The sequence below is a fragment of the Mucor velutinosus genome, assembly GCF_035048745.1.
Source record: "Mucor velutinosus strain NIH1002 chromosome Unknown tig00001544, whole genome shotgun sequence".
Classification (NCBI taxonomy): domain Eukaryota; kingdom Fungi; phylum Mucoromycota; class Mucoromycetes; order Mucorales; family Mucoraceae; genus Mucor; species Mucor velutinosus.
The window spans coordinates 260,536-280,901 of record NW_027041908.1 but is presented as its reverse complement, the minus strand read 5'-3'; the positions used below and the strand labels follow the sequence as shown (position 1 = coordinate 280,901).

The following is a 20,366-nucleotide window of genomic DNA, read 5'->3' as shown; positions in this document are numbered from 1 at the left end:
GAATTGACAGTCTATCACGTTCAATGTCACTAGCACTTGTTTAACGCTGAGATGATGCTAGACAACGATTTGCATAACTACATGCTACTCTTCCCAACACAATGTAAAAAAAAGTTATATATATATATATATATATATTTATTCAATCCCTCTACCAGGAGGTCTCCTTCCATATGATGTTTTCATCTAATCCATCAATCCAGCACTTTTTCAACGTAGCCAAAATACTATTCTTCTCTGCCCAACGAGCTCTCAACCAATTTCCCAACTCATTTTCATCTTCAGGTAGATCAGCAATAGCGTATCTTCTGACATTGACGTGGAATTCGTATTCTGGCCATAGTGAATGCACGTGGGCTCGCACCATGCTAGGTGCTTGATTGATCCCCTTGAGGTTGGTGGTTTGTCGATACGCAATTGTAAAATCATAGACGTACTTGATATGAGAGCCTCTGAATTCATTGACACAACTCACAAATCCCTTGGTTCTTGGTAGTAAAACATTGTCCATGACAGGATATCCACGCTCTCTTGAAAAGTTTTGTGCCTCCAATAGCTTCTTTGGCGTGATTCTCGATCCCTCTACATAGTTGATGATCCAAGCTGGTGTTTCTAGTCGCTTCATGGTGCTAAATGTTGCTTGAATCTTTTTTTGATCTTGCGTCCAGTTACGGCGAACGTAGATAAACCCTGCAAGCTGTTGTCTGAATCATGAGTGTGTATGTTCCACATGTGCCTATTCGTCATTGCTTACCCACATGCCCCAGCCAAAAAATGGTAGCTGCAAATCGAGAATGTTAGCGTTATTGTGTGGTACCTACCAACAACTACGTACATATTTGATGGAGTCCTTGACAAAATACTGTCATGACAAACGGTTAATCAATCCAGTAAGTTAGATTTGCATGAATGGTGCACTTACTTTGCAGTTATACAGCATGTCTCGTCGGTTTGCTACTGAATGAATGAGATAGATATCTGTCCAAGCTTGGTGATTAGCCAAGATCAATGCGTTTTCCTTGTAAGGAATCTTGTCTCCTGAGAAGGTAATATGCGCTTTCTTGCGACGCTGTACAGAGATGTGTTGTGTCAGCCGAGCTTCGCAAGCATCTAGCGTGTAGCTACAATCATACCTCAAACACATACTGCATCACTTTCCATACAGTGCCTACTAGCCTTGAATTGATCCTGACCATCAATCGCTCAGAAAAGGGTCGCAGTACAAACGATGTGATTTGGATGAAATTCATCGTCCCTGCCACACTGATCGCTGTCAATAGCTTGCATGTTTACATGATGATGGTGATGTGTTACCCAAACAATGACACACTGTAAAAGACAGCATTGCAAGCGCCTGTTATCGATCTAATCACAGCCATGTTGACTCGACGATAGGGTGTAAAAACAAAAAAGCAAAAGAAATATTTTCATTTGACATGGGCACACAGTTATTTTCAGTCTTGTTGAAGGCTAATCCCCGATGGATGCCATGCCATCTCTCATTTGCAGTTTTTAAAACACCACTGTAGTGTGTTTGGCTACGTTAGTAGAGTATCTCAAAGATGCTATTTAGGGATATCGATCTTGCAACCTGCCTAGGCGGCATAATGATGAGCGTGTTACTGTTCTTGACTCAAGGCTTTGAGCTCGCATGTCAACATGAAGAAGAGGACAATCTCAGACACAGTGCTCTAGTAAAATGATGGTCTCACCTGGCTGTTCTGAACAGTGTATACAGTAGCTCTAACGCAACGTCAATACCAAGTATAGATATTTGCGACTAAGAAGCATGCTGTACATACATAATAGTCATTGCAACTAAGAGGTATGCACATCGAGTTGTACAAATGTAAGTCTTATAATATTCCTTTACTATTGTGGGAACTACAATAAAGAAGCTTCCATGATTAAGGTTTGCTCTAGTAGTGTAGACAGGGTAACTGATACAGTACCATGCTGTGTACCATGCGCCCATGCCATGTCATGCCATTGGGATGAACGGAGGGAAAGGTTATATTTTTGGATTGTGAGAATAAACATGTCAAATGCTTTTGTGCTTATTGTTTTTATTAAAATTTTATCGACTATAAGATATAGTAATGATGAAAGTAAGAGTAGATGATAAATAGTACATGGTTGTATATTAGGGATATGATTATAATAGTAAAGTTTAATGCATCACCTTCTCGTTGTAAGAGACCGAAGTGGTTTCGTTCAAGCTGTGAGCACTAATATTGTCAACAATACGGTCTTGAGAGGCAGTTCTCTTCTCGTGATGATTGTCTTCGTGAATGACATCTTGAGGCTCTTCATCTTCAAACTCGTATTCATCTTCATGCCAGTCGAAAGGCTGACCTCTGGATTTGGCAACCAGGAAACGGACCCAGGTAGGCAAGAAGGGACGGCTCAAAGCAGCGGTCCACCAGTCTTCACGCTGAGAGTAGTCAGGACGAATGTAACCGCGAGAGAGCTTGTCGACGAGGTAGACGAAACCATTGATGATAATGTAAGAGATGATACCACCAATGACACCATAAGCAATAGAGTAAGTGAAAGGCATGACAGTCAAGGTAATGAAAGCAGGGATGGCATCTCCAGGATAATCCCAGTTAATATTACGCACACCTGAAAGCATCATGGAGCCAACCACGATCAATGCGGGGCCAGTAGACCATGGAGGGAAACTAGCAAAGATGGGAGAGAAGAAGATACTGACAAAGAAGCCGAATGCAGTAGCAATGGCAGTAATACCAGTGCGACCACCTTCAGCGATACCAGCACCAGATTCAACAAAGGCAGTACAGGGGGAGCTACCGAAACAGGCACCAATGGAGATGGAGGCGGCATCCGTCATGAAAGCATAAGTAGAGTGCTCGAAGTCACCAGCCTTGTCAGTGAAACCACCATAGTTGGCCATAGAGTACATGGTACCAGTGGTGTCCATGATATCAACGTAAAGGAAAGTAATCAAAGCAATCCAGATGTCCTTGCCGCTCAAGTTGAAATCGAATTTACCGAGAACATGGTCCATTTTGTGAAGAGAGACGACGTTCTTGAAAAAGTTGAACATGAGATCACCGTGAGCGGTATAAGGGAAATAGGTAACAGCATTGTTACGGGGCCATGAGGTGATGGCAATAAAGACAATAGAGATCAAGATGGCACCACGGACACGGTAGAGCAACAAGATGGCCATAATGACAAGGCCAAGCATACCCATATAAGTAGTACCATTAGTCATACGACCCCATTGGCAGACACCATCAGCACTGAGAGCCTCTGTAGGGCAAGCACCCAGAGTAACGAGCGTAGATAAATCAAGTCTAACCAGTCCGATACCAGCAGATGATTGAAGACCAATGAAACAGAGATAAAGACCAATACCACAACCCATAGCAATCTTGATACTCATGGGGATGATACGAGCAAGCCATTGACGGATACCAAAGATGGAGAGCACCAAGAAAATGATGCCTTCGATAAAGACAGCAGCCAAGGCAGTTTCGTAGCTAACCTTGCCAGAACCGTGATAACCGACAACAGTGTAAGTGAAATAAGCATTGAGACCCATACCAGGAGCCATACCAATGGGCAAATTGGCGCAGACACCAATCAAAAAACTAGAGATCAAGGCAATGATGGTGGTACCCATAATCATGTCTAATTTGACTTGATAGACACAAGCCATGTAATCGTCGTTCAAATCGCAAGTGGGATCAGTTTCGGTGGGAACACATTCACAGGTTCCTCCACTGTCACTGATGATGGAGGCATTGACTGAAATAATGTAGGCCATAGCAAAGAAGGTAGTTAAACCAGCACGGATTTCAGTCATGAATCGAGTGCCCTTTCTTTCACGTCTAGCACCAGATCCATCCAATTGAAAGAATTTGCCGACTCTTGAATGAGCAACAAAGTCATTCACTCTATCAACCCAAGTCATTTTTGTTGTGTATAGTGTGAAACGGGAAAGAGAGAAAGGTAGTAGTGCTTGTTAAAACAAGAGAGAGGAAGAGAGATACTTGGCTGTTGAACAAGGAATCCCTCTCTCGTATTTATAGTATTTTTTTTGATCCATGGTTACAGATTTGATTTGATTAGGTTTAGGATAAATATACAACTGGAGATTGGTTCTGCTTTAACTCCGACTGCTCAGAGAGACAAAAAGTGTAGATTAGAGATGGTGAGTAACATTTAAATTTTTTTTTTTTTTTTTCCTCTTGGTCGAGGGGTGTGTAACATCCCATCTGTGCTGTTGAAACGAGTGCCTTTGTGCTTTTTTTTTTCAGCTGTTTGAATCTAGGACATATGAAGCAGACAATAGAACAAAAGGGACATTGTGTATAGGCTAAATGTTGGCTAGTAAAGTGACACTAAATGCTGAAGAGCAATGAGAAAATATGGTTTATCATATCAGGCACATACATATCATACCGAAAATCGGTTATCTCTTCGACACACAAAAAAGCTTATCCTCACATGTCTTGCCATTTACTTGCCTCTAGACATCATCTCAAATTGGGAAAAGAAACGAGTCTCATAGTGTGTCATTCCTATCGAATATATCATGTATATAAAATATAGTTTATCAATCGTTGAGAGAAAGGGAGAGAGATAATGCCCCAAATCACAAGACAATGGCAAACGCCCATGGCGCTCTTGCTCTTGGTATATATAAAAAAAAAAAAAAAAAAAAGGTGGTCAGTGTTGCATCTTCTTCATTTACAGTTTAACCTCAATCAGAAAGCTTCTCAAACATACAAGTTGATGCTCAAAAGAAGGGACTCATATTATCCACTTAAATGAAGTTACACCATAGCATCCACTGATTTGAGACGTTTTATTTATTTTTTTGGAATTGTACTACAAAACTTAACCATACATTTTTGTTGTTTTGTGCGCTGCATCTAGACACGGGAGGATCGCAACTTGAGTTTTTTTTTTTATATATGATTTTTTATAACCCTTCTCTGTGGAACGCTGTTTTTGTTCCATGATAACTGGTGAGGTTGTGTGTGTGTGTGTGTGTGTGTGTGTGTGTGTGTCTTTGTGTGTATGTGTGTGGAGAATTTAACTCGGCTGTCTCCCAGTCTTTCTCTTTCTGGGAATGCTTATCTTTGCTTAGATACCAATATACGTTTGTCTTATTACCACATCTCTCTGATATACCTGCAACTTGTTTAAAGTTCATATAGCATTAAACACATGCTATGTATCACATCTTGTACATCCTGTTCTAGATTTGGACCCTCTCCAGAGAGTATCTAAATACAATCTCAGTTGTATTATTTTAATGTTCTATATTTTTGAATATTTGCGATGACCAAGAAGTCTATTCGTAGTAGTTACGCTCGCACATCATACAAGCACCGCTTCAGATACATGTTGAATCGCAATGATCTGGAGACCAGGTATCATTACACTGATGCCCTGAAAGAGACCCTATGGAGATTGCAAAGATGATTATCGCTTGGCACCTACTGTAAAGCAACATCCTCTTCTTCACTATATATGTATTGTAAAACATTCAAAAAAAAAGTAGACAAACAAATCAATTCCTTTCAAAATTTTAAAGGATTGTGTGCCGTACAAAGTATTAAAATCAAAGGCAAAGCCGGCAATGGGGAAGGGGTTTGGAGGAAAGAACATAACGCGTCTAATCCAACGCTTGGTAACATTGATCTATATGAGGGCTTGATCGCAGCGAAGCAAAGGTGCAAACCTATGACAACTAAGCATTTGATATTATTGTTCTATACGAGGGTTTGATCGTTGCAAAGCGAATATGCAAAATCATAGTATAAGCAACAAATTCGATTTCTCATTTCCTTTATTAATAGTGGATTGTTTAAAATCTACTGATATAATAGCAGATTTTTATTATTACTACTTTGAAATGTCTATAGCGACAGCCCGCAAGGCGACACCGTCATCGAGCGTAGCGAAATTGCATCTAATTCAACACTTGGTAACATTGACCTATAATAAGAGGGTTTTACCATAGCAAGGCGAAGGTGCAAAACCATAGTATTCAAGCAGCATATTCGGTTTTTCATTTCCATTGTTAATCAGCTTACCGGCAACTTAGCGCATCAAAATTTGCATGAATCAGCTTTACCAAAATCAATATGCCTCCTATTCGAATTAAAAATTGCTCAAGCTACAGAACTGCCTTTCCAGTAAATTGCAGCTACCAAAGATGTGATTTATGTCGTGTAAATAAGCTCTATAAAGCAATACATAACCACATTTGACAGCTTTCAAGCCTTCATATCTTGGCATATAGACCTTTCTGAGCCACCAGAATGATACCAAACAATTGTACTCGAGTAGTAGTGACATCCTGACACTTTTGCTTAACTTTTTGAAGACCCAGAAAACATGGTCAAAAAACGACCAAAAAGCATGAGGGGGTACCTCATGGTTTTCATCGAAAATCAAACGACCGCGTTTTTCACCTTGAAAATAAAGACTTTTGCTATGGTATATATCAGATCAAAATGTTTCTCTCTATTCAAAGCAACCTCTGAAACCACTTTTATCAGGCTTTCATATGCAAAATATGGCTATTTTCGGTAAAAACCTCATTTCATATTTTACCAAATTTTCCAACAGTTTCAGTCAAAACACTTATTACAGATAGCACCATTGGAAGCGTCTTGAAAAGTACTTCAAGAATGTATTAAGGAGCATAGGGTGATCATTACAACTTATATAGTCGAATACCATAAAATAGATTAAAAACGTCGACAAAGGACGAGATTTGGCCAATCTTGAAGAGAAAAAATAAGCTGAGTTTAAAGTAATTTTGGCAGGCGTCGCTGCTGCTGGCTGACCCAAATGTCTTTCTGATGATGGCAATGATGATGACAATGATGGTTGCGATGCTGATCAAATGGGGATCATGGATTTTAAAGGACAATTGCTTAGTTCAAATACTTTTCTCTTTCTTGGGAGTTTTTCCCTATACTAAAGGTGCCTTTTGCAATGACAATATCTCAAAAAAGTCGCTGTAGACCTTACGCAAGTCCTGTATTTAATTATGACCAGCTTTATGTCGCCATTTCAAGAGCAACACCAACGAATGGATAACTCGCTCTCCTAACTCTGATATAACCCTTTTTTTTATATTTCCAAACTACTTTGACCTCCCAGAGGAACTCAAAATAAAGCTTGATGAAGAATACTGAAGAGATGAAGAGCTCTTGAAAAGAAACAACCCAAAGATGAGTTGATTGAACTGGTTGATAATCTCTCCTTTTCGAGTTCTAGCTCGAGTTTTTTTTTTTTTTTTTTTTTTTTTCTCTGTTTAAATTTTCCTCTGGTTTGAACTTTGAAAAAGATGAAAAGTTCAAATTGCATTTATGCCAAAATTAGCTTAGAAGTCTACAGTTATAACAAAGCATATTTCTTCAAATATAATATTTAAATAGATATGCCTAACATTTCTCAAGAAAACTTGCACTTTTCTGATTTAACCACGACTGGCCAGCCCTTATATATTGAAGGAAAGCACCTTTAATAAACTTCATTGCTATTCATGGAGAAAATTGTATAATAATAATTAGATCAGAAGCCTTCATGGAATTTCCCAGCGATAAAAAAATAGTAAATTTTCATGAGTGCGTCTATAAGCTACCAATACGTTGGTAAAAGTGTACAGAATTAAATGATTTTTATTTTATTTGAGAAACTGTATAGTTATACTATTTTGAAGTTAGAATGCCAGATTCGGACAAAATATATGAATTACCGATACAACTACTTCAGCAAAGGACCGTAGGCATTACGCTCACACGTACCATCATAACGGGCGAGCCTCACATTAAGATGGATTCCAATGCATACCATAAATATTTGCATTTCCAGCAAAAAAAAGATGTTGTTTCAAATAAAAGAATGAGTGATTATTCAAGTGATTGCGAAAAAAAAAATATACTTACCTATAATCCTATTCATTGTCATTAATTTTTTGGTCAACAATTACTGATTTGGTGAGAGACAGTCAGCATTTTTTATTAAAATAAAGTAAAATGTGACGTAACAGTTTTTCGTGACTAGGCAAGAGATGTATTGGATGAAGGAATATCATATTCAGTCTCTAGACACTTTCAGAGCCTCAAAAAGGAAATAAGTTGATCTGTCAAGTATTTTGGTAGACAGGCTCTATTAAATATAGAACGCAAGAAGAATAGCATGACTAAAGATAGCAATATATAATTTGCCGCTTAATTTCCATACGCTTTAAAAGTACCTATTAATGTATTGCGTTCATGATGAAAAGGGCATTACGTTTGCCAGCCTACCCACAAGCAAAAATTAATTCAAACCTAGACTTAAGTTCTGTTCCAGATTGGCCAAAACTTGATGATTCGGACACGATTGAACTAGTTTTGCAGATTCGACTAAGTAGAATATGATAATTATCGTACACTTCATTAAGCTTTCTTGGAGTGCTTTTCAAGGCGCATCCAATGGTACCAAGTAATATAGATGCTTTGAATAAACTTATGAAGCAATTCATAAAAATGCGAAAAGAGATTTCTGGCCGAAAAGTCGAAATTTCACATATCAAAGTCCCACAAAGATGATTTCAGGAGCTACGCTAGATCGATAGAAACATTTTGATTCAATACACATCATAGTAAAAGTCTTCATTATCAAGGTGAAAAACGGGGTCGTTTGATTTTCGATGAAAATCATGAGGGGTACCTCATGCTTTTTGGTCGATTTTTTGCCATGGTTTTTTTTGGTCCCCAAAAAGTTGAGCAAAGGTGTCAGGAAGTTAGTGCTGGATAAAAGCAACTATTTGGTGCTACTCTGGCAGTCTACAACAGCTCCTAACACGAGAAAACACGACTCGAATGCTTTCTGGTTTTGCTGTGTTTTGCATAGTTACCAGTAATAAGAGACAATACAGGCATGCTTTCTGTCCATATATGAGCTGACACCAATGACACGAATATGAGGTATCAAAGGAAACTCTGATCTACAGTTACAGAAGAAATTTAAAGGAGGTTTATATGATAGTATCAGGTCAGAAAGTTAAACCTTGGTATTTGATGGAAAGGTTGTTGCAATGCCCCAAGATAGTCTTCTACCTCTTGGTTTATTAAAGTACGATTTGAACGAAATTTGCATTACTTATTACAACCAAGTGGAACTCGGGATCACTGATGACAGGTATAAGGCTCTTTGGCTTTTACAGAAAAGCGTGAGCACTGAAAAGAAGCAGATTGTCTCCTTGCTGGTATCCAGTTTGTCGAGCGAGCAAGCACAGCATGTTGCCTGGATGCCAGGCATGTCCACTGCTATTAAGGTAATGCCAGATCAAGGTTAGTTGAGATATACCACTGAATGACCAAGTATAAGTCATTGAATGCAAATCTTTGAAAGTTCGCAAACTGGATCTTGGTGCACTTGTGGAGGAATTGAAGCTTAACATCGAGCGACAAACTGAGAGCATTCAAGATTGGATATATAAATTTTGCTTTGTCCTGTTACAGCAACTGTATTCACCCGGAGAATTTTGGGCATTGCCCATTCTGGCACAATTTACAATAATCCGCTCAAACTTTGCTGTAATTTGCATTCTGTTTAGTGAGGGTTGATGCAGATATGCTGCTTGCCCATACATGAGCCTTTACCAATGGTACAGACCTAGACAATTATAACAGAGCCAAATCCACAGTAGCGGGTCATTTCTGTTCGGTTTTAAAAAGGTAGAAGAATACAGTATCAAGCAAATCACACATGCTGTGGAAATCAGGAACCAAACATTCACTAACTCCACGTCACGAAAGAGAGGGACAACAGCTCTTCACGGAGATTGTAAAGGATGTCAATTTTTTCATTCCATAGGTGAAGTTTTGTCAAGGCCGAAAGGTGGGGACCCCTAGGCAAATTGTAATTCCAAGACCACACTGCACTTTTTTTTTTTTCTCTTCCTTCATACTTGAACTTTATAAATCATGGCTTCCCGTGCTTTATACAAGACAGTTTCCTCTGCTAGAGGCATTGCATCTCGTCAAAGTAAGTTTACATGTTGGCATGTAATAGATCCATGATACTTAACATGTGAGCTATCACATAGACTGCTTTCTTAGACCTCTGTCAACTGTCAACTCTTTGAAACAAGCACAACCTTCTACCTCAAATGAAAAGATTACTCCTGAATCACTTGGTAAAGAAAACATTGGAAGAAGATCTTTGTATTATGACATGCTTATTAACGAGAGCTCTAGTTCCCCCCACATCTACACCTCTCAAAAAGCCTATTCGCCAAGCAGTTGCATCAGCCGTCGAACCCATCACACCATACAACATGACCATCTCCAAGTTAATGGCAGCCGGCCTTCATCTTGGACACTCCACCAGCTTATGGGAGCCTGCCACCCTTCCTTTTATTTTTGGTACTCGTGAAGGTATTAGTATCATTAACTTGGAGCACACCCTGGTCTATTTGAGAAGAGCTTGCAACGTTGCTCGTGAAGTGGCACTTCGTGGTGGTTCCATCTTGTTTGTCGGTACTCGCCCCGGCTTCCAAGATTTGACCATTGAGGCAGCACGTTACTGTGATGGGTTTCATGTGTCTTCCAAGTGGATTCCCGGTACATTGACCAACAGACATCAAGTGTTGGGTCGTCATGCACCACCAGACCCAGAGGATCCTGGACGTCCACCAAAGACCTACAAGCCTGATTTGATTGTCTTGTTGAACCCATTGGAACACAAAATTGCAATTTCAGAAGCTCAATTGAACAACATTCCCATCATTGCCATTACAGATACAGACTACGATCCTCGTCTTGTGTCATATCCTATTCCTGCCAACGATGATTCGATTAGAGGTGTCGAATTGGTCGCCAAGGTCTTGTCAACTGCTGCAAGGGACGGATTACATAGAAGAAAGCAATTGCTCGATCAAAAGGAGAAGGAAAAGAAATTGCTTAGAAAGCAACACTCTACCAAATATTAAATGTGGATGGCATGTGTCGTCTCTTGTCATGTATAAACTTTTAAATGTATAGAAAAATAATAAAATATATAAAAAAAAAAGATTTATCAGTACCTTGGTGTTCATAGCATGCATCAAATCACACAGGACAAGATACTGAAGAGATGAGATGAGTCTATATAATGTGCGCAATGCTCTCCAAAAAAAACTATAAGCTGCTTCTACAGCTATCTGTTTGGATCATGTGGATGCTAGAATACCACTGCTATAAGCTTCTGATACAGGATCTCTACATTGCGTGCCAAATGCAGAACGACCCACTGCCGGGCTTGATCCATTACTGCTCGAATCTGATAAGCTAGGTATCTCTTTCGCATGTTTATCATACACACTGCTTCGTTATTTTTCTTGTAGCAAATGTTCTAACAGCTGCCATCATTCTCAATCCGTCACTCTACAGAAATCGCAGCACAGACATTATTGGTTTTCAAGTAAATGCTGTCCTCTTCGCCATTCGATTCATTGAAAGAGCCGACCTGAAAGCGCTTTAGATACGGTATGACAAATTACTGTTCCCCTCACATGTTTAGTGGAGAGTAGGAGGCTCTCATCCAGTAGATCTGTCAAAGAGGTACGATACATGAACTAGATCAAAAAGAATCGCATCTGACATCCAACATCAGCAAGTATGAAAAAAAAAGGGGTGGAGTTGATCAGTATATACCGGTTTGACGAAAACTACCCAAAATTTTGCGACATTTTGGCAACGGCTTGATCCACATAGACAACTACCGTTTGAGGCTGTTTCATGCGTATATTGCATGGTGATGGTGCCTTGATACAGCCATGTTCATCCACATCAAAGCCCAACAGTTGATGGTATCAACAGTCACTGTCAAAAAAGTTTTTCTAGCCACTGTTTAGATTAAAAGAGTGTGCCTTTCTTCTCTTTTCTATTCTCTCTCCTTTTTTTTTTTCCTGGAATCAACAGAAAAAATAAAGCGACCAACATGGACCAGAATACAGCCTATCAGTTATTCGTTGCCACCTACCATCCTGATCCAAATGTCCATAAGCAAGCAGAACTAAACATTAGAAATGTAAGTTGGATATATATATACAGACATCTGTGTGTGTGTGTGTGTGTGGACATTGGTGAGACATAGGAACAACTGACCTGGTTTCTATTAGATTGAAGCAAATAACGGCTTCTTGCCTATCGTCTTGCAAATCCTTGCTTCTGAAGAACTCGAGTTGGGTGCACGTCAAGCTGGTAAATATAGGAGACAGAGAGAAAGAGATAGGATCAATGGAAAGGGGAGAAACACACGACTAATGTCAGAGATTGTTAGCTGCCATCTATTTCAAGAACCGTTTGAACAAGGCGTGGGATGGTGAACGTGAATCTGCAGTGCCTATCAATAACGAGGATCGCAACATGGTCAAGCAAACTATTTTACAAGCACTCGTTACAGCACCTAATCAAGTCCAGTAAGTTGTTCTTTTGATCCACCACAAAGACGAGTCAAAGGACTGAGTGAGCATTCTCTTTTTTTTTTCCCCCCGTAGAGTCCAACTCACATCCACCCTCAACACCATCTTGACCAACGATTTTCCTGACAACTGGCCCAACTTTGTCAGCGAGCTCGAGCGACTTTTGACTTCAACGGATGTTCGTTTGGTGTATGTCGGTTTATTGGCTTTGCGCGAAGTGGTTCGAGTGTATCAGTAAGTTGTCTCTAGTTGTTGGCAGGAGAGAGGGAACTTACGCGGTTAATGTGGTTTTTTTTTTTTTTGCTATAGATGGAGAACAGGCACCAAACGTGAACCTTTCAGACAATTGATCAAGTTGACATTCCCCGCCATCCAAAATATCTGTTCTGGTCTCATTTCCTCAGACAGCGTGGAAGCAGCCGAGATGCTGAAATTGGCACTCAAGATTTATCACGCAGGCATCCAAGCTGAACTCCCCAAAAGTCTGCAAGACCCCAGCTCGCTCGTCCCTTGGGGTACCTTGTTCCTGCAACTGATTGAAAAGAAGATTCCCAACGAAGCATTACCCGCCGACGCCGATGAGCGTGATCGATTCCCTTGGTGGAAGACCAAGAAGTGGGCCTACCACTGTCTGAACCGTCTCTTTTCAAAGTACGGTAACCTCGCCACCATGCCTCGCAGCACACCTGAATACAATGCCTTCGCCAAATCATTCTCTGCCAACTTTGCACCCAATATCTTGCAAGCGTATCTAGGTCAAGTGGAATTATGGATCAAAAAGGAGATTTGGATTCCCAGCAAGTGTTTGGCTTTAACGTCTTCCTTCTTTGCTGACTGTGTCAAGAACAAGACGACCTGGCAACTGTTGAAGCCTCATGTCGAGACATTGGTGGCTCACTTTATTTTTCCTCAGCTCTGCTTCTCTGAAGAAGATCAAGAGCTTTGGGACGAAGATCCCGTCGAATTTGTGCACAAAAAGGTGGATCCCTTGGAAGACTTCCATTCACCTCAGACCAACGCCATGAACTTTTTGATTGATTTGGCTCGTGATCGCAAAAAGTACACTTTCATGGGCATCTTGAACTTTGTCAATGGTATGCTCAACAAGTATTTGGAGGCTCCCGAGGACCAAAAGAACCCCAAGGAAAAGGACGGTGCTTTGTGTATGATTGGCGGTTTGGCTTACCAAGTGTTGCAGAAGAAGTCTCCCGTGGCCAACATGATGGAACCCTTCTTTGTCACTCACGTCTTTCCCGAGTTCAAGAGCAAATACCCCTTCTTGAGAGCCCGTGCCTGTGATCTGACAAGACATTTCAGTGATTTGGACTTTGCTAACGAACAAAACTTGGCTACTTTATATCAATGCGTTACTGACTGTATTCGCGATACTGAATTGGCTGTCAAGGTACAAGCTGCTCTTGCGCTTCAACCCATGATTCGCCATGAAAGTGTCCGCAATGCCATGGCTCCCAACTTGCCCTTCATCATGCAAGAGTTGCTCAACTTGACCAACGAGATTGATATCGACACTTTGGCCAACGTCATGGAGGAGTTTGTGGAAGTGTTTGCTGAGCAGTTGACTCCTTTTGCCGTCCAACTCTGTACTCAACTGCGTGATACTTTTTTGCGTATTATGGAGGAACTGAACCAAAGCAACACCTTGGCCAGCGCGGATGATGATGAATTCACTGGTGATATTGATGAGTTGAGTGACAAAACCATGGCTGCTATGGGTGTCTTGAAGACCATTGGTACCTTGATTCTCAGTCTCGAGAGTACCCCAGAGATCCTGCAACAGTTAGAAAACGCACTCTTGCCTGTCATTACCTATACCTTGGAAAACAAGATTCTGGACTTGTATGACGAGATTTTTGAGATTATTGATTCCTGCACATTCTCAGCCAAGCGTGTGACACCTACCATGTGGAGCGTGTTCGAGTTGATCTACGGTGCCTTTAAGGATTCCGGCATTGACTACATGGAAGAGATGCTGCCTCCTTTGGACAACTATATTTCTTATGGTAAGGATGTGTTCATCTCCAACGAGCATGTTCAGCGCATGATGTTTGATATCATCGATACCGTCATGAAGAGCGATCGCGTGGGTGAGACGGACCGTATCTGTGCCTGTAAATTGATGGAGTCTGTGCTGCTCAACTGCCGTGGTCATGTCGATATGTGCATTGCTCCCTTCCTCAACTTGGCCTTCCAGTACATCTTCACTGGCTCCATGAAGACGACTGAATTCAAGGTGCACTGTATCGAGGTTGTTGTCAACTGTATCTACTATAACCCCGCATTGACATTGCGTCTCCTGGAGGAAAACAACTGGACCCAGGGATTCTTTACATTGTGGTTCAATACCCTGTCCAAATTCTCTCGTGTGCACGACAAGAAGCTCGTTATCGTTGCACTCTGCTCCTTATTGGAACTGCCCACAGAAATGATTCCTGCCTCGCTCCAATCAGGCTGGTCGCAGATCCTGGCTTGTATGATCACTGTGTTCCAGACCTTACCTAAGGCCATGGAGAACCGTGAAAGCATGGAGAAACTATACGGTTCATTTGACGACGAAGACTTTGGTGAAGATGACTTTAGCGGATTTGAAGGACCCAGCGGCGATGAGGAGGAATACGAGGAAGGTGTTGAAGATGAAGATGTGCCTGATGAGGATAATGAATACCTTGAATACCTTGCAAGTCAAGCCGCATCGCACTCTGGCGCTGATGGATACAGTGATTTGGACGACGATGAAGAAGAAGAAATGGAGGAGGAAATCTTGTTTGAGTCGCCATTAGACGAAGTTGATCCATACATTCGTTTTGAACAAGTGTTTAGAAACATGCAAACCAACAACAGTGCTTCTTATACCCTATTAACCAAGGATTTAAATGCTGATCAACAAAACCAAATTATGACTGTATTATCAACTGCCGAGCAACATCGCGCTGCTGCCACCAACGCTGCTTCTGCTGCTGCCCCTGCTGCTTCCTCTTAAAACAACCGACCCCTTTTAAAAAAAGTTACGAACATCCCTCTTTAGAATTAGTATTACATTAAACAATAAAATCAAAAAACAAAACAATTGCTGTTTTATCATTAATTCCCTATATTCAACTTGTGATCCAATGCGCGTACATGTTTGATTTCATTGTTGTGTATATATCAAAATAGCGGAAAGAGGTGTGCCTTTTGGTGTAAGTACGATAATACAAGTGATCTATAATGCCTCGTTAAAGAACAGGCGAAAAAATTTGTTGTCGGATACTGAACCAAATGTTTCCAGTTTGCTAGCCTTTTTTCAACCAAACACAGTTTCGCTTCTCTTTTTTTTTTTTTTTTTTTCTTCTTCTGCATATCACGCACTCACTCTCTCCTCCTCAAGCATCAAATACTCAGTATGGTGTCTCAAGATAACTGGGGAGATTTCAAGTTTGAAGATATACAGGCAAACAGCTTCCTCTCGTTGCGCAACAACATCAAAGAGCGCATTTGTCGATTCCTACCAGAGAGAAAGGATCTGTATCAAGCCTGTCTCATTCACCCGCAATGGAGAATTGCAGCGCAGAGAATCCTATGGGAAAATGTTCAGTTTGTAAAGCCTGAAAACCTCAGAATCTTCCTCAGCGCCATTCACAGCAACAACATGGCAGCATTGCTTGTCAAGAGCGTTCAGCTGGTGTTTGTTGATCACGATGAAGAGACTCCTTTTCCACCCATTGCTAAATCAAAGCTTGAAAGACACAGACCCAGCACGCTTAGCAACTTGGCCATCATCACCAGCATTGCCTCTGTCTGCGAGAACATCACCCATATCACCATCTACGGCTTCAAACTTGGATTGCAGGACATTGAACAGTTATCTGCTTATGCTAGAAATCTAAAGAGTTTGGCCATCATTGGCGCTCCTGAAAGGGTGCCTGTCAACCTCAACACCCTGTTGCCTCGTTTGACAACCTTGCGTTTGGATGGCCCCTTCAAATTGACGCCAGCTTGGGCTACCTCCATTGCTCAGAAAGCCAGCAATTTGTCTTGTTTGCAATTCTCTTTGGAGGGCATTCAGGCTGCTACTTTGGACGCTATCTGTGCATCTGGTCTAAACTTGACGGAACTCACGCTGACAGAAGCCTTCCACTTGAACGATGCCTACGTCCACCAGGCTTTCAAGAGTTTCCCGCGTTTAAGACGGTTCCGTGTCGAATCCTGCGTCAAGCTGACCAGTGTCTCCATTGCTCACGCTGTTCTGCTCTGCCCCGATTTGCTCGATTTGGAGATTCGTGCTCATACCGTCTCTGGTCCCAACAACAACTACCACAACTTGCGTGATGTCTTGGACAATGCATATGATGGTGCTGTATTTGCAAACCCCACACGTTTGGTGCTGCAGAACATGTACATCACGGATGAAGAGTTGCACCACCTGTCAAAATTTTTTATGCAGCTCAAGTATCTGGGTATCTCTGGCTGCCGTGAATTGACAAACTCTTGCTTTCAGGAATTCGTGATTGCTGAAGACTTTCGCTTCTTGCGATCGTTGTCTATCCGAGATTGCCCTTTGATTGACTCCAACCTGTTTGGCCTCATGATCAAGTCTCGAGAAATCTGTCAGTCCCTGATGCACGTCTATTTCGAATCTTGTGGCGAGATTGATTTGCATGACATTTATCAGCTCTGTGTCAATTGTTATCAAGACAACCTGCGAGAGGTCAAACTGGTCCACTATGAACACTTGGCCGACACGGTGCTCGGATCCTTTAGCGAAATCGAAAGCAGAAGAGCGCTGTTACTCACACGCAGATCCATTGACGCACTGGCACATTCCACAGACCATGTGCTGACAAAATCTCTTCCTGAGAATGTAACATTAACCGGAAAACAGCTCATTCGCCTTGCGGATCACCTGAAAATGACAGTGAGAGCGTTAGACGAATTAATCGCTCAAGTTATTAAACAGGTAGACTCGCTAATTATTTACTTGCTTGGATATATGGCTCACGCAACTTGACTCTTGTAGGATGAACAGGCAATACTGCTTGATTATACCGGTAAGCACCTCTCATTGGCCAGGTGTTGATTAGACATACTCATCCCATTTTGATAGATGCCAATACGCCTCAAACTTCCCGTAATCGCTTAATGGCCTTAAGAGCTCCCAGTCGCATTGACAACCGCCCCTCCACACCGGCCGTGTGGTCCCACGATGAAGCAAAAAATGGCATAATCGTTGGTGCTCCCCCAAAAAATAGACTTGCAAATTCAGCACATCTTACAAATCAGCTCACTTATCAAGATGAACCAACTTATCAAGATGAAAAAGACGATGAAGAAGACGAGGAAGACGAGGAAGACGATGATGGAGACAGTTTTGAACATGTTCATGACAACGAGACAAGCTGTGGTGATGATCAGAATGAAGACGACGAAGAATTATCCAGCCAAAGTGACAAATCTCAGTCCAGTTGGAGTAACAACAACAACAACAACAACAACAACAACATGGTCAACAGTGAATTCCACCCCGAAGGAAACCTGGGCGGCTGGGGTGCTCCAGTCAACGACAATTGGGCTACACCTTCCACCTCCACTTCATTGTTGTCTAACAAAATGTCATTAAAAGATGTGCAAGAAGAGCAAAAGCCACAGCAATCATTCACCAATCAAAACTATTGGACATCATACACAGAGGATGCATATCAGAATGAGTGGAGACAAAGCCCCTTGGAGCATAATACCACTCATCAAAAAAAGAACCTCACATTTGGCCACTATCGAAACGCACCAAAGGTGATGGACAGCGATGGCTGGGGACATACAACAAATAATATTGGATGGGATGATTACGATCAGCAAGGCTATGTAAAGGACATCATTGCAAAGCAACAAAACACTGATTTCTGGATCCAGACAGTACCTGGTAAATGGGTTGTCGCTTCTGGTCCCTCTGCTTCCAAGGACAACACTGCCACTACACCTACCACCAACGCCTCTCATCGTCGTAGATCGCCCAAGAGCAACCAAGCACCCAGCAAAAGCCGCAAACTTGATTCTTCGTCCGAGGACGAGGATCAATACAATTATACATCGACTGCTGCCACTCCTCATACCTCTTTTCACGGTGTGGTCCCCAACAAAGCTCGTCATCGATCCAACTCTGTAGTAAGCCGTGATGATAGCATTGATTGGGACGAAGATGATAACCAAGTTCAAATCAAGGTACATGCCGACTTCCCACCACTACAGAGAGCTGCCTCTGCCAAGAACCGTGATCAAGACACTACGCATTGGAGCAATGCCACAGAATGGCAAGGTAACTTATGATCTTTAAGCCTCTTTGTATTGACAATGGCTCTAATGCATCTTTGAATAGTCAAATCAGCTCGAAATATTGCTGCTACTACTTCTCATCATGCTCCTACTACACCTACTGCTACCACGCCCACTCCTCGCTTCAGCAGAAGAGCCACTACACCTCGCAACAACAACAGCAGTAGCAATACCAGTAGCAATGTTGTCAACAATAACAATAACAATAACAATACCAGTGATAATTCATGGTGGGACTATGCTACCAAGAGCGCTGATTCACCACCGCCTGCACCTTTGCGTAAGGTCGCGCCTCCTCCTCCTTCTCCTCCTAAGCCTTTACCTTCTGCTATCACGATGGCTTCCCCCGCTGCTGATGTGGCCTCAGCTCCCGCTGTGGTTTCAACACCTCCTGTTGCTCCTGCTAAAAGTCCATTATTGATTGACACAAACAATGAGGACCTGTCAAAGAAGCCTGCTCATACTGGTGAGATTTGGAGCAATTTGAATGGTCTTGTTGAAAGTTACACTCAATCTAGCAAGGCAACACTCTTGAAACCCTCTAATGTCGCTGCTTCTCCTTCTGTAGATGACTTTTTCGACATGGCTGATACGAATGCTGATGATAATATCAAGGAATTCAGATTTAGTGAACGTAGTCCTGGAACTATCACAGACACTGAACTGGAGCGCGAAAGAACTACTATGGAAAAGGACAATCTCGTTTCGTTTGATAGTGATTCGATACCTGATGAAGATCAGCTCGAATCAAAGCAAGATAAAGCCAATCCAGTAAATGTTCTTGAAGACAGCTTTACTTCTTTCGATGTCCATGGTACTGCGTCCATCTTAGCGCCTCTTCCAGCTAAGACGCCTGTTCTGTCGTCCTTCCTCAACAATAACAATGTGAATCAATTCCAACAAGCATTATCACCAGCTCAATCTCAACCTCAGCAAGCTCAGTCACCACAAGTGCAATCACCCCTAGTGCCCTTACAGACTCAACAGCCCGAGGTTCAATCTGAACAGCAACAACAACAACAACAACAACAGCCGACTGAAAGTGTTGCAACTAAAGATGCTACTGATCGCTCTCGTACAACATCACCGCCATCTACCATCAAATCTCCAGCCGATATCCTCAACAGCAGACAGTTAGTTGGCCATAAGCCTATTACTCTCCAGTTCCTAGGCAAGCCAAACTTGGTTATTACGCAAGTAAGTACTCATTCTTTGAAGATGCCTGGTTAAATGTGATGTTAACAGGAGTATAAATTAGGATGACGATATTCCTATGAAATGTCGTGCATATTGTGAGGAACATAACTTGATGAACATGTTGGATATTGCAATTAGCAAAGCAGAAGACTATCGCACTGCCAGAATTACTCGACGCATCTTGCGTAAATCTGGCAAGAAACCCTCTGACTTTCCACCTCCCTCATAAGCGGTATCCCTCCCTTATTGTATTTCATATTACTGGTTCCTTTGCTACCATTGATAGTACCTCCAGTTACCCACACATACCCCTTATATATCAATAAAGTCATTGACATTTTGTAGATTAACTGTCCATCATAAAATAGTTTTCTTCCCCTGAGCGGAGTAGAGA

General features: G+C 41.7%; 5 protein-coding genes across 5 annotated transcripts; 3 read left to right on the top strand and 2 right to left on the bottom strand.

The window, feature by feature from the left end:
- Positions 1-151: 151 nt before the first annotated feature.
- On the bottom strand, positions 152-1,379 carry ATC70_005407 (uncharacterized protein; the record flags this gene model as incomplete). Its single annotated transcript, XM_064824697.1, has 6 exons — positions 152-697; positions 755-781; positions 836-862; positions 923-1,069; positions 1,134-1,263; positions 1,315-1,379. The coding sequence occupies 6 exons, from the start codon at positions 1,377-1,379 to the stop codon at positions 152-154; spliced, it is 942 nt and encodes a 313-aa protein (XP_064680074.1).
- A 791-nt stretch (positions 1,380-2,170) lies between these two features.
- On the bottom strand, positions 2,171-3,943 carry ATC70_005406 (uncharacterized protein; the record flags this gene model as incomplete). Its single annotated transcript, XM_064824696.1, has 1 exon — positions 2,171-3,943. One exon carries the CDS (start codon positions 3,941-3,943, stop codon positions 2,171-2,173), a length of 1,773 nt encoding a protein of 590 aa, XP_064680073.1.
- Positions 3,944-9,971: 6,028 nt separating this feature from the next.
- TFB1 (RNA polymerase II transcription factor B subunit 1) lies at positions 9,972-10,978 on the top strand (the record flags this gene model as incomplete). The annotated part of the gene is made up of 3 exons (XM_064824695.1): positions 9,972-10,032; positions 10,094-10,183; positions 10,245-10,978. 3 exons carry the CDS (start codon positions 9,972-9,974, stop codon positions 10,976-10,978), a joined length of 885 nt encoding a protein of 294 aa, XP_064680072.1.
- A 989-nt stretch (positions 10,979-11,967) lies between these two features.
- On the top strand, positions 11,968-15,449 carry ATC70_005404 (uncharacterized protein; the record flags this gene model as incomplete). The annotated part of the gene is made up of 5 exons (XM_064824694.1): positions 11,968-12,057; positions 12,149-12,230; positions 12,310-12,448; positions 12,527-12,685; positions 12,761-15,449. 5 exons carry the CDS (start codon positions 11,968-11,970, stop codon positions 15,447-15,449), a joined length of 3,159 nt encoding a protein of 1,052 aa, XP_064680071.1.
- Positions 15,450-15,851: 402 nt separating this feature from the next.
- Positions 15,852-20,201, top strand: ATC70_005403 (uncharacterized protein; the record flags this gene model as incomplete). Its single annotated transcript, XM_064824693.1, has 5 exons — positions 15,852-17,405; positions 17,466-17,496; positions 17,553-18,758; positions 18,819-19,972; positions 20,034-20,201. The coding sequence occupies 5 exons, from the start codon at positions 15,852-15,854 to the stop codon at positions 20,199-20,201; spliced, it is 4,113 nt and encodes a 1,370-aa protein (XP_064680070.1).
- Positions 20,202-20,366: the final 165 nt, after the last annotated feature.